This window comes from Phascolarctos cinereus, unplaced genomic scaffold, assembly GCF_003287225.1.
Source record: "Phascolarctos cinereus isolate Bilbo 61053 unplaced genomic scaffold, phaCin_HiC Scaffold_4;HRSCAF=312, whole genome shotgun sequence".
Lineage (NCBI taxonomy): Eukaryota > Metazoa > Chordata > Mammalia > Diprotodontia > Phascolarctidae > Phascolarctos > Phascolarctos cinereus.
The window spans coordinates 28,058,244-28,073,112 of record NW_027555847.1 but is presented as its reverse complement, the minus strand read 5'-3'; the positions used below and the strand labels follow the sequence as shown (position 1 = coordinate 28,073,112).

At 39.3% G+C, this 14,869-nt stretch overlaps 1 protein-coding gene across 1 annotated transcript in view; it reads left to right on the top strand.

Moving 5' to 3' along the window:
• The window catches only part of LOC110200983 (cadherin-related family member 3-like), a 90,908-nt gene that overhangs the window by 57,871 nt on the left and 18,168 nt on the right, over positions 1-14,869 (top strand). The window contains 3 exon segments of the mRNA XM_078151677.1: positions 2,094-2,256; positions 4,799-4,901; positions 9,171-9,269. Of these exon segments, the coding sequence (XP_078007803.1) occupies positions 2,094-2,256; positions 4,799-4,901; positions 9,171-9,269 (365 nt within the window).

Below are 14,869 nucleotides of genomic sequence, written 5' to 3'. Positions count from 1 at the left end.
TTCTCTCCATCCTAACTACTCTCATTCTAAGGGGACCTCACCATACTTACTGGTGTTCCCTCAAAAGCTCTAACTTCCCATTTCCTCAGTCTTCTCAATTCCCATCACTTACTCTTCCATTTCGCTTCAGCTGCACACAGGGATGATCATACCCTTGATCTTGGCAATATCTATTTACAAGTGTTCTTTCTACTTCCATCTTCAAGAACTCTGAGTTTCCTTTATTTGATCGTTATAGTTCATCCTCTTCCTCACTCCTCCTAAGTCTGCATGACTACTAATTCTTCCATTCCTTGTGATTTTCTTAGGTCATCGCCCTTGTTTGGTTATACTCTACTCTCTTCCCTACCTTGATCCATTATTGGATCTGTTTGATTCAATATTACCTTCTACTCTTAAACCCTCTTTTCCCTTGTTCTATTGCTGATCATACCTTGCCAAACTCTAACCTTGGAGGATTTCCACTGTCTGCCTCCTTTGTTCCTATTCATATGCCATTTTAAGTGAGTAGTACTCATTTATATAAATATATATATATATATATATATATATATATATATGTATACATATATATAAATATATATATGTGTGTGTGTGTGTGTATTGTTTCCTCTCACAAGGACTTGTTAATTAAATTATTTATCAGATGACCAAGGGGGATATGGAAGCATAATGCAGATGTGGGGTCTACAAGTTGTTTGAGATGGATGAGGATTTGATGTCCCTGGCCCAGAGACTTTCTACTACCTTGAGCTATTCTCCACATATAAAGTAGGTTCCCCTAAAGGAAAGTCTTAAAACCTAATACCTCAATTAAGCAGTTCTCAACAGGATTTAAGGAGTCTGAAGAATATAAATCTCATTGGATTAGGAGTTGGAGGTGCTGGATTTGGAATACAGTGTTACCAATTATTACTTGTGTGACACATCTTGGACCAATCTTCTCTTTTCCAGACCTTCATTTTATAATCCATAAATTAAGGGATTGGACTAGGTGAACTCTGAGGGCCCCTCTACTCTAAATCTATGATCTTGCTATGGCTTCGTCTTCTTTTGGGAAACATTTTCCTGGGTGTTTTTTTATTGCATGCCAGCAGACTATAAGCTTCTTGAAAGCAGGGGTTCTTTCATTCTTACTCTCATACCACTAGCATCTAGCACACAGGACCTTGTATGTAGTAGGTTCTTAATAAATACTTGCTAAATTGTTAAATTGAATTGTAGGTCTCTGTGAACTACTCCAAGTGAAAAAATGGACTCTAAGGCTACATTACATTACAATCATTTGTATATACAAAACCATTTAGATGAAGCTGTGATATCATTGAGATGAATTTCCCCTCCAAAGCTTTAAATGAAGTCACAGATTTAATCAATTATTAATTAAATGACTTAAATTAAATGCTAAAAACATTAGTAAATCAAAACTCATCCATATCTGCCCATTCTATGGTACTTATCCATGGATTCCCATAAATTTGCCATACTGGTCTATCTACCATGCTGAGCCTTTCCTTTCCTTTCCTTGCCTTTCCTTGCCTTTCCTTGCCTTTCCTTGCCTTTCCTTGCCTTAGAAGGATAACAGTAGAGTACTTCGGATTTCCCCCTGTCATCCTTTACCCTCATCATAGGACTAGCTCATCATTTTTAGTCATCTATTTCCCTGATAAAATCTTTGATTCCTGTTTTTTAAAGTTCCTCATTGGACATATATTGTAACCATTATCTCCTAGGGTTTATTATTAAGCATTGGATATACAAAGAAGGAAAAAAATTGCACGCTCCTTGCCCTCAAGAACCTTATAGTCTAAATAAGAGGCAATGCACTTTTCATTGTATGATTATGGCCATAAGCCTATTTCTTCTGAAATATTTTCTTTTTGGTTTATTGATTTATTTTATTTCAGTAGAATGTAAACACCTGGAGGGCAGGGACTCTTTCATTCACTCTCATACACTATGGGTCTCTTCATTGTCCCATGGGTAATAGTACTTTTATTTCTTAGGAGAGTGTCAGATTGATGGATACTTAGGAAAATTTCTACAGTTTTAAAGAATGTTAATTCTGAAGGCATGTCTCTCTATTTTTGAAGGTATAGAGGCATTGAAGTGATTGCAAATAAAACAATTGTTGCTAAATTTGTGTGTCATGACCTTGACAAGTCCCCTGATGCACTTCAGTATGTTCCTAATGGTGGACCACTTGGTGAGGGAGAGTTATTTGAACAAGTACCAGACTTTGACAATGTCATATGGGTGAGTCTCAGTTACTAGAGAAGCCAATGTTATATAAGGAAAAAAGAATCCAATTGGGCCTCAGAAAACTTGAGTTACAATCTTGGCTTGGCCATTTATAACCTGCGTGTCCTTGAGGTATGAGGGGTGTTCAGGGAGGGCTAGCACCTCTGGCGTGAGGGTTTATTGAGCCTTTTTCAGGGCTGCTCACCCACCTTAGGTGTCCAGCTGGCACACAACTCTCACATGTGACTCCAAGAAGCTGTAGTATATGCAGCAGCCATACCCCAGTAAGACCATCATGGCAGATGGGTTAAGCCAGGTTGAAAGTAGCTGACATGCCTCATACTTGGTGAATTAGGCGGGGTGTGAAAACTGCTGGTGGAATGGGCAGATAAGAACAATTTATTCCAATGATAATGAAGATGGCCAAGCAGCTACTATGGAATGCTTAGATGCCACATGTGGGTTTCTAGTTCCTTGGGTATGGATTTTTGACTGAGTCCAAGTTCAGATTCGGTCAAAGGGCCACACTTGAGGACCTAGAGAGCCACATGGGGCCTTGAGGCTGCAGGTTCCCCACCCCTGGTAAAGCTTGGTCAAACATCAAAGGTGCTGACATCATCCACTGCATCCTGGGCCATCCCCAGTCATTCTGACTTTTGTCTTGCCACTGGACTTTGATGACTCTGAAAGACAGAGTGAGGCTGATGACTCTGTGCAGCTTTGCCTCACTTAAATCCAACTCCTGTGCAAGTTAAGATATTACCCAGAGTGATGCCATTGGTCCTCTTTGAAAATGAAGGACAAACAATAACCTTAGACAACTCACTTGACTTCTCTGGGCCTTAGTTTCCTCACTTGTAAAATGAGGTGGTTGCACAATTCATCTCAAGGTCTCTTCTACATCTAAATCTATGATCCTATGAATATATCATCCACATGTCATCTGAGTCCTGCTCTTTGCCAGTAGGCATAGAAGGAAATGAAGTGATTTCAAAGACAGAAGTTCTAGCTCCTTAAATGGAAAATTAATTACTCAATCAATGTCTCTATGTCTGCCTTGATTTTCTTCTTCGTAAAATAAGAACAATAGTTCTACCCCCTAATTAATTCAGGAAAAGGAACTGGAGACCATGTAATAGCTTGATTTCCTGAGGGATAAGTTCTGTCTAACAGAACAAGGGGGCTAGTTTTCCTGGTACTGGGAGCTACCAACTTGTCAACCTCCTCCCAAGCCCTACACAGCCCTACACCTTCTGGCCCTTCTATGGATAGAGGAGCCACACTGAGGGTAGTGATAGTACTTAATTGTTCTTTAACTATTTGGGGCTCTTCCCCTGAAGACATCCCATGCTGATTATTTTCCTTTTGTTCCAAGTCCTCATTCCTGATTGCTTAGAGGAACTTTTCCCTGCCCTCAAACTCTGGGGAGCCAGCCCCATTTGTTATTAGTTATGGCTGAGCAGAGCCATTGATCAACCTCATCTCACTGGGGCCAACTTGTAACTTCCTTAATAGATTTTGAATGCCAGGAGTTGAGCTTTCACCAACTTCTTGCATTTTAGAAACATACACCCCATGATGAGGGTGGTGGAAAGGGGATTGGACCATAGGGTTGGAAAGGACCTCAGATTTTAGTCCAATCCTTTTACTCTAAAGATCAGGAAACTGAGGCCCATGGAAGTTAAATGACTTGCCCAAGGAGCACACAGGAATAAACATCAAATGTGGGATTTGAATCCAGGTTTCTGACTCTGATTTGACCATCACAGTGGTGAGGCAAGAGAACCCAGGAGATCTGGGTTCTGTAGAGCTCTGGCCTTAGTTGTGTGACCTTAGGCAAGCCACTTCCTGTCTGCGGGCTACACTTTTCTCATCTGAAAAATGATGTGGATTGGTTAATGGAACTTCAAGATCCCCCTCTTAGCTCCAACTTTCTATGATTCTGATACCTTACTTCTTTTTTTAAAAAGGCCATACCAAATTGTGTCATTTCATGAATATTTCAATTTTCCTCCAAACCAAATTTAGGCAAGGTTTAGTTTGAACTCTGATGCTGAGTCTGTATATTTGTAATGTAAAATATTTAGCAATTCTGTCATTTGTTAGTAGTGTGACGAAGACTAAATTGTCCAAACTCTCTTAGCCTCATTTTCCTCATAAAAAAGGATTAATAATTTTTGCATCATTTTTTGCATCAATTAGATTGTCTCCTAGGTATAGCATTTTTTTAAACTTTAGGCAATTATATAGGTGTCTGTTATTAAACACTGGGCATACAAAGATCAAAATTGACCTACCTCCTGCTCTGAAGGAATATGTAATTTAAATAAGGGGGCAAATCAGACCTCATTAGGTAACTGTGGTTATAAGGTTATTACTTCTGAAATTATTTTCCTTTTGGTTTATTGATTTATTTTATCCCGGTAGGTTATAAATACTTGGAAGGCCAAGACTAATTTTTTAAAAATTTGTGTCCTAGGGCATAGCTAGCAGAGTGCCTTGTACATAAATGTTTGTTGAATTAATGTATTCGTATTATTATGACATCTTCTCGAAGGTGACCAAAAACTTGGATTATGAAAAACCAGAGGCTTCTGTAGTGGGTCATACCTACGAGATGATGGTTTCTGTCTTTGATGACAACAGGCCCTCCCACACAGGTAAGCCCATTCAAAAGTTATCAAGGGGTTTCTAGGCATTCTCTTGATCAAAAGATGCTTAAAGCCTTGAGAACAAAACAACTTTTCTCATCATTATACTAAGACATCAAAAGTTCATTCAATTAGGAACAGCCCAGGTAGAGAAACAAGGAGAAAAGAAGCAGTAGAAAAACTCCCTTTCGGGGTCTTCACTAGATTAGGGAAACAGCTACAATCATCTCCTTGGACCTTTTAAATTCCCACCAAAGTTTGGAGCAATGCTCTGTATTGGTTGTAGGTTCTTGAAGCTAGGAATACCTGTAAAATATAGATTCTGTATTTTTTGTTATCATACCTGGCTGAATTTCTGCCTAGTGTTGCCTAAGATTTATTATCTGAAATATCCATACGCTTGATATCATGTGGACCTAGCTTCTGTTTGATTGAGTGATTTTTCAGTATTATAGTTTCAATGTTTCGGCATCAGGAAATGCAGTTATAATTTGAGGAAAGCATAGCATATCCACCCCCAAAGACTAGTACATGAATCTACACTCAGTATGCGACTCCCTGGAACATGAGGGTGAATCTAATAAGATGAAGTTTAATAGTGGAAAAAAAGCAAAATATCACCTTTGTGTTTAAAAAAAATCAATTCCATGACTACAAGATGGGGGAGGTATGGCTAAACAGCATTCATTGGAAAAAGATCTGTAGGTATTAGAGGATTACAAACTCAGCATGAGTCACAGCGTGAGTCAGCAGTGTTATATGGCGGCCTTAGAAGAGTTAACGTAAGTTTAGACTGCAACTAGGGTGGGATAATGTCCAGGACTGAGGAGGTGATAGTCCCACTGTATCCTGCCCTAGTCAGGACACTCTGGAGTATTGTGTTCAATTCTGGGAGCCACATTTTATGAAGGACATTGAGAAGCTATAGTGCATTCACAATGAATGTTCAGAGGAAGGCAATTAGGACAGTGAAGCGTCTTGACTTCCGCCTTAAAAATATAAGTTGAAGGAAATTAGGTAGATTTGGCCAGAAGAAGAGAAGCCTGAGGGAAGACATGATGGATGTCTTCATGCATTTGAAGGGCAGTCAGGTGGAGGAGAGATCAGCCTGGTTCGAGTGAGCCCCAGAGGGTAGAACTAGGAATGTCAGGTAGAAGTGACAAAGAGACAAATTTAGGCTTGATATCAGGAATCACTTTTTAGCAATTAGAGTTTTCCGCAAATGTTATGAGCTGCCACAAGAATCAGTGGGTTCCCTTTCACTGGAGTCTTGCTTTGACTACTTGAGAGGCAGCCTGATGTAGTGGATACAGTGGAGACAGAAAATATTGGATTTGAAACCTGCCTCAGACACATTAGCTGGATGACCGTGGACAAATCACTTAACCCCTCTCCTTTCAGCTTCCTCATCTTTAAATTGAGAGGAGTTGGACTTGGCCATCTTCAAGGTCCCTTCCAGTTCTAAATGTGCTGTCCTCTGTGTTGTAGAAAGCATCCTTGTTTACAAGGAAGTAGGACTAGGTGGCCTTCGAGATCCCTTCCAACTCGGAGAATCTGTAATTCTCTGATCCTCCCATGCCCCTGAATGTGAAGGTTCAGGATTCCTACACCTCTCCATGCTCCCCATGGCTATGGCTTCCTCAATTTGGGGCTCAACTCTGGCTCATCAGAATGCATTTGAGTGCAGCTGTGATGTACAAGTGGAGCTTGTACATTTCATATAAAACACCCATTTCCTAGCCTGGCCTTTCAGGAAGACACCTTTTGTCTGGGAATTTGTCCCTTATTACACTATCTGCTTTCCCTATCCACCAACTAGATGCCCATCCATCTCACCCCTCCTACCCCCATCTAACCCAAAGTAATCTTACTTGTTGTTCTCAGCCCACATCCTCTCTGGCCTCGACAAGCTAACACATTCCCAGCAGCTGTTCATGATGGATACTTGTAACACAGCACATGTGGCTTATTCTATTTTTATAGGGATGCTAATTAGCCTGGGTTTGTTCTTTATGGATGATATAAAACCCATGCTAAGGCATAATCATTAACAACACCTGCTCTTGGATCCATGAATGGAGTCACTAAAGGAAATATCGAGGTTCTGACAGAAATCATTTTTCTCAGTGGATGGATGTGGAATGTCATCATGGTTGTGGTTGATGGGCCTTGGGATATACTAAGCCTAAGTGAAATTTATATAGCTCTTTGATGCTTGCAAAATGCCTTCAACTCATTGGTTCATTGGAGCCTTGTTGGTGACAGTGTGACTGTGTGATTAGGATGTAAGTCTGAGGCAAGGGTGTGTGTCCTGGACCCTTGGGCAGTCAGCCTGGGCGAGCATATCAACCCATTCTTGGAATCTTGTTTTTAAATGCACAAAATAAAATACAAAGGAAATCAAATATGGTGAAATGCTATTATCAAAATATTAAAAAACCCAAATGAAGAATTCCTGGTATAAGGTGAGTATTTATATCCCATTTCCCCTTTCTGTCTCTTGATTAGTAAATACTTGCTGATTGATTTGGAAGCCCTCGCTTCTCTGGACCTTCATCCTTTTCCATGTTTAAAATTCATAAGTCCCGTTGCTGGGGTTGTGTTTGGAGACCTTGCTCCATTTGGAGATACCCAGGCCCTTACTCGAAGTCCTCTCTACCCCTACCAAGTTACTTACCCAACACTTTCTGATTTTTGGTCTTGGATTCATTTCCCAAAGGCCCAGAGCCCTGCTTTCTGAGGTTTATAAAATACTTTTACTTTCTTATTTAATGTTCAGAGTGAAAGTAATATTTAGTGAATCGAGTGCAAATATTTTACTCCAAAGGTTCCACTGTGGATCTGGGCCTAGGGCACACACATTTGTCTGTCACAAGGCTGATGATAATGTATTGATTTCAGAGTACAATGAATATAATTCTTTAAATTGTATGAAAATCTGATTCATGCTAATGTTTTCAATGTGGAGAATTTCTCAGGTGTTTTGGTATAGAACTTCTGAGAAGTGCTGTCCAACAGGAAGAATGTTGGAGCTTCATTCAGAGGACCTGGGTTCAAATTCTAGCCCTACCACTTAATTACTGATGTGACCATGGGCAAATCATTTCTCCTCTCTAAGCCTCAGTTTCCCCATCTGTGAAATCAAAATGTTGCTCTAATTAACCCATTAAGTTACTCCCTACACTAAATCTATAATCCTATGTATAAAACCTTGGTTTTAAGGGATGAGTTGAGTAGTGGAAATCTCAGGTATGGTGGCAGAGTGATAACTGGAGGCAGAGAGATCAATGGTATCCCTTAAAGAATTCACAGGTCTGGTTAAAAAAGGCCTTGGACTATTGTAGTAGGAAGCACAGTAACACTGGAGGATTCTGGATCTTTCTCTTTCTTCCCCCACTATGTCTCACAAGAGTGGTCCCAGACTGCATCCCAAGGGTATGGAGTATGAGGTGCCATCTTGAAAATGTGGGGACAGATTCTGTGAAATCCTCAGAAGACTATTTAGTGTGTCCCTTGCCACCTAGTGTGTGATGGAGGCTGGGAAACTTCTAGGGAAAGTCAAAACAGCTGCAAATGAGGTAACACCTTGGGGTGGTTATGGCCAACAAGATGGATGTGTGTATGCTGTCACAAGGCTGATAATGCACAAAACTGGATGGAAAAATATCTCTCTGTCCTTTATGTTCCACAAGGGGAAAGGGACCAGAACTGTTCTTTAATTGTTACAGGGAACTCCAAGGTGAGGAGACCCCATTTAATAGCACAGGTGACCCCTATGCTGCAGTTTTAGCCTTAGAAAGTTGCTTAGAGCAAAGATGTCCAACAGGTGGCCTGCAGGGCCAACATTCCCAAAGCCCAACCAGATCAAAATACAATTGGAAAGTATTTAACAAAATGAAAACACGATAGAATCTAGATAATATTGGTATGTGATTTTCTAAGTCAAGAGGTACCCAGTAAGAATTGTTATGTATGGTTTAGTGGCCCCTTTTTCTATTTGAGCTTGACACCCCTGACCTCAAGCACTAAGAAGTTAAGTGACTTGCACAGGGTCTCCTAGACAGCCAGAGATAAGATAAGACAGCCTGGGGAGCCTGGTTTAGAGGCCAGCTCCACAATGCCACCTCTCAAGTTACAGAGGAGAGATGAAGTGTGAAACTTCATGGTTCCCTTGGTGGTTGGATGGGAATTTTGAGGGTCAAATATGGCCCATCAAGGCCTTATGACTTATTCAGCTAATCCGTAGACTAAGCCCCTGCTAATTTTTTCCCCCCACAGTCACTGTTACTATCATTGTGGAGGTTGTTCCTGCCAATGAATTCGGTCCAGTTTTCAGGCCTGCAAGTTACTCATTCTCTGTTCCAGAAACATCAGGAGGTAAGCTAGCCAGTAATAATAAAAAGATCTCTCATAGCCTTCCCGAATCTTTTTGGCTATTAGTACTGTCTCCTTTCAATTTTTCTGGAATTATTTCTCTGATCCCCTTCTTTGTTCCCTTGTCTTGTATTAAACTTCCCTGTGTTCATGTTTTATTTGACAAATAGAATGTAAACTCCTTAAAGGAAGAGACAGTATTATTTTTTTAATATCTCCATCACTTAGCAACGTGTCTGGTAAGCAGTAGGTACTTATTATTTGTATTTTAATAGAGTTCCATTTATGGAGTATTTTACATTTTACAAAATATTTTCATATTTATTCTCATTGGATTCAATTCAATAAGCATTTATTAAGCAGCTATTATGTGCCAGGCACTGTGCTAATATTTGTAGGATACAGAAAAAAGCAAAAGATAGTCCCTGTCCTCAAGCAGGATGATTGGATCCTTACAGTACAATGTCTGGCATGTAATAGGCAATAAATGCTTGTTCACCTGACTTTTATTTTCTTTTTTTCATTTTAATATATTTTACTTTTCATCCAATTACATGTTGAAATAATTTTTACATTTTTTTTTAAGTTTTGAATTCTAAATTCTATCCCTACCTCTACCCCTCCCCTCTCTTCAACAATAAGCAGATACAGGTTATTCTTGTGCAATCACATAAAAACATTTCCATATTAGTCATTTTGTACAAGAAGACTTGAATAAAAGAAAAAGAATGAAAGAAAGAAAGTGAAAAATGGCATGTTTCAGTCTGTATTCAAACAACATCAGTTCTTTCTCTGGAGGTGGACAGTAAGCTTTATCATTTTGGATTGTTTTGGATCATTGCATTGCTGAGAATAGCTAAGGCATTCGAATAATATTTCTGCCACTGTGTACAATGTTCTCCTAGTTCTATTCACTTCACTTTGCATCAGTTTGTGTAAGTCTTTCCAGGTTTTCTAAAATTGTCATTTCTTGTAGCACAGTAATATTCCATTACAATCATATACCACAGCTTGCTTAGCCATGCTCCAATTGATGGGCATCCCTTTGATTTCCAGTTCTTAGCCACCGCAAAAAGAGCTGCTGTAAGTATGTTTGTGCAAATAGGTCCTCCCCTGCTTTTTGATATCTTTGGAATATAGACCTAGCAGTTCACTTGACTTTTCTTGAACAAACTGAGTGAGTTCTAAATTTAGAATCTAAACTCATCTTTCCCAGGCAGCTTTTGGCAATTTTCTTAAATCTCTCTGTCCCATTTCTTCTCCTATAGAATAGGCAAAAACCCATTTGTATTCAACTCAGTTATTAAGCAATGACTTGGTTATTTGCTATTAAGCTGTTAATGTAGTGGATGGAGAACCAGTCTTGGAATCAGTGAAATCTGAGTTCAAATTTCACCCATGACACATCTTGGCTATATGACAGGTGACCCCTATGCTGCAATTTATAGTCTTAAGCAGTTGCCTAGAGCAGAGGTGTCCAACGGGTGGCCTGCAGGGCCAACATTCTGAAAGCGCAACCAGATCAAAATGTAATTGGAAAATATTTAACAAAATGAAAATACAATAGAATCTAGACATTAGTATGTGGTTTTCTAAGTTGAAGCACCCCATAAGAATCATTATGTATGGCTTAGTGACTTCTGTTTCTATATGACCTTAATACCCCTGACCTTGAGCCCTAAGATGTTAAGTGACTTGCACAGGGTCTCCTAGACAGCCAGAGATAAGATCAGACAGTCACTTAATCCTGATGGGCTCTGGGTTACTGTCTAACTGATTGAAGGTGCCAGTCTGCATTGCTAGAGTTTGCTTACCAGGAAGCTTCTAATACCAATGAAATAATAATTTGGTGTAAAAAATTGGTGGTAGTAGTTGGTTCACTTTTCAGTCATGCCTAACTCTTTGTGACCCCATTTGAGGTGTTCTTGGCAAAGATACTGGAGTGATTTGCCATTTTCCTCTTCAGCTCATTTTACAGATGAGGAAACTGAGGCAAACAGGGTTAAGTGATTTGCCCAGGGTCACAAAGCTAGTAAGTGTCTGAGGCCAGATTTGAACTCAGGAAGATGAGTCTTCCTGACTCCAGATCCAGTGCTCTGTTTAACTATGGTACCACCTGGCTGCCTTCCCTCCCTTCCCCACCCCTCCACCAAAAAAATTAAAATATCTACTAGTGCAGAATACCCAACCAAGGACTAGGTCAATATGGTATAATACAAAGAGTCTTGGATTTAGAGTTAGAAGATGGGAGTCCAAATCCTGTTTCTGTTCACTATCTCTGTAACTTTTATCAAGTTGAATAACAAAACTAAATAATCTTAGACTGTCATGTTTTTTACACTTAAAAATAACTTTCTTTGGTTGAATCTTTCTTTCTTTCTTTCTTTCTTTCTTTCTTTTTTCTTTCTTTCTTTCTTTCTTTCTTTCTTTCTTTCTTTTTCTTTCTTTCTTTCTTTCTCTCTTTCTTTCTTTCATGAGTGTGTCGGACTCTGCCAGATTACTAATTCATGGATTCTAGTCTATGGTATGACTGAGAACCAGAAAGCCAAGATGATTAGAATTGTTTCCAAAGAGTTCTTAGGCTCTAAGGGAAAATCATGGATGTGCTTCTATGGTGCCTTGTTATTTCATATCCATTTGATCCTTTCAACATTCTTAAAGCAAAGTGAATGAGGTCTAGCGAACCAAAAGTCAGATGATTCTAATGCTAGCTCGCCCTCTAAACCAGTTGTTCTTAACTTTGTTGGGTAATGGAACCCTTTGCAAAATATTTAAAAATAGTATTTAAATAACAGTATTTAAAATTTTAAAGCAAAATACATAATATGAAAAAGAAATCAATTATATTGAAATATAGTTAACAACTACCCCCCCCCAAGCTAAAGACCCCAGCCTTATTCCCATCTTACTGTGTGGCTTTGAACAAGTGACAACTTTTATCTCTACTCCCTTTTTAAAAATTTCTTAGTTTACTTCTTAATTCTTGACTATATTTAGTATAAGTCTATCAGGCATATGCCATTTAGAAAAGTGTGACATTACTATATATAGTTTTCTTAAAATGTGGGCCCATCTGCATGAGTGAGGTGATGCTTCAGAGGGCTGATATTATAGTAACCAATAGTCCTAGGACTTAATTCTGGTTTCTTATAAAGATAGATATAATTGAAAGACAGAGATTATTTGCTGACAAGTGTAGGAGGGAGGGATAAAAATTTCTTGAACAAAACTGCACTCAGGACCTAAAACGTTTAACCTGTAGACTTTGAAGGTGTTTCATAAAAGCTTTAACATGGAAAATATTCTCCTTTCATATGATTGTGATTAGAAGCTTGAGTGGTAGGCTGATGACTACAAGAGGTTTTTTTCGGGGATGAAATTATGAGAATTTAAAATATTTAAAGTGATTTTCTCTGATGATATGTGACACCCACCTGGATCTCTCATTGATGGAAAGCTTCTGGGAAGAAAAAAAAATTAGAAGGAAAAATTTCCTTCATCAGAAATTATTTAAAGGAAGTAAATGAGAAATCATATCACGTTGGGCTATAAGTCTTATGGGAAAACAGGTTTCATTTACAATGGTTTTTGATGAAGAAACTTGGCAGCCTTACAGTGGGTTTCATAATCACTCTATTTTAAACTTTAGCTGGGGATGCTCAAGATAGCTCTTAGTTTTTATTGAAAGGTTAATTTGACACCTACAGAAGAATATAAGCTTTCCAGTATATTTAACTGAGTGTTGAATGTGGAAAGACACAATCTCTGCCCAGGACTATATGAGGCAGATTGGAATTTTAACCTTTATTCCTTTGGATGTATTTATATAAGGCATACCACATTGAAGATACTTTAAAAAATATCTTTCAGCCAACCAAGAGGTTGGAATTTTGATGTATGTGGTTTGTAGCTTTGGGCAATTTGTTCATTGTTCACAAGTAGGGTCTGATTGTTCTTGAGGTACTCGTTTTATTTACTGAACTGCCAATGACTAGAGGCTTCTCTTCCAAGGCCACCTTCCATTGACTCTGAATGTAAATTATATTTGCTATTCATGTACATTCAGTTGGTCAACAAACATTTATTAAACACTTACCACGTTTAAGACACTGCTAAATGCATGATACAAAAAAGGGCAAAAAAAATAGTTCCTCCCCTCAAGGAGCTTACATTCTAACGGGGAAGATAGCATATTTGTAAATAAGAACATATATGATGAACAGCTAGGTTGCTCAGTGATAGAGTGCTGGGCCTGGAGTCAGGAAGGCCTTAGTTCAAATCTGGCCTCAGATACTCACTATCTGTGTGACCCTGAAGTCACAAACCTCTGTTTGCCTTAATCCACTGCAGTAGAAAATGGCAAACCACTTTGATATCTTTGATAAGAAAAACCCATGGACAGTTTGGGCATGCTATGGTCTACGGAGTCGGAAAGAATCAGACACAATTGAATGACTGGACAACAAGAACAACAAGAACAACAACAATAACAACACATGTGATACATTCAAAATAGATGAACGCTACTCAGAGGAAAGGCTCTAGCAGATGGAGAAACTGGGAAAGGCTTCTTGCCAAAGGAAACATTTGAGCTAAGTTTTGAAGGAAGTTGGGGATTCTAAGAGGTGGAGGTGAGGGGGCAGAGTATTCCATGCCTAGGGAAATTTTAGTGTTAAGGCAAAGTGAGAGGAGATATTGTGTTGTGTGTAGAAGACAGCTGGTTGGAATATGGCTGGATTGTAGAGTGCATAGAGGGGTGAAGAGTGTGTAGTAAGACTAGAAAGACAGGCAGTGACAAAGTTGTGAAAAGCTTCAACTGTCCCCCCGCCAGGAACTTTATACTTAATCTTAGAAGTCATAGGGAGCCCTTGGAGGTCATCCTGTGATTTAGAAAAATCATTGAGGCAGATGAATGGAAGCTATATTGGAATGGTGAAGACTTGAGACAGGGAGCCCAATTAGGAGGATATTTCAATAGATCAGGCAAGATGTCTAAGTTCTCGAATTTAGGTGGTCACTGTGGGAGTGGAGAGAAAGACATAGGTGAGAACTGTTGTGAAGGCAGAAATGACAAGATTCAGCAATGCATTGGACCTATGGTGTGAGGGAGAGTGTGAAGTTGAGAATATTCCTGGGGCTTTGAACCTTGGCAGCTGGGAGGATGGTGGTGCCCTCAGTAGGAAGGAGAAGGTTTGGAGAAGGGGTGGGCTCTTTGGGGAAAACAATGAGGTCTGCTTTGGATGTGGTGAATTTGGGATGCCAAAGGGGCATCCAGTTCTAAGCTCCTAGAGCAGGGGGCTGTTTTTATTTTCCCTGTATCCCTAGTGTCTGGCAGATAGTAAGTATTTAATAAAAGGTTGTTTATTGATCAATTAATGATAGTTCTTTGGAATTTATGGAGTGGGTAACAGGGTAACAGGGAAGACAGTGACTTCTTAGGAGCAGGAGGGCATGGGATAGTACATAAAATGAGTTACTCTATTGAACAGTGGTCCACTGCTGTTGAAGGTTCTCGACTTTCACTCCAAACAATGTTTTTGTCTCCTAAATACTGGTGCTAGGGCTGTAATTTATTTATTTGGGAGCAAAAACAGTTGAGTGTT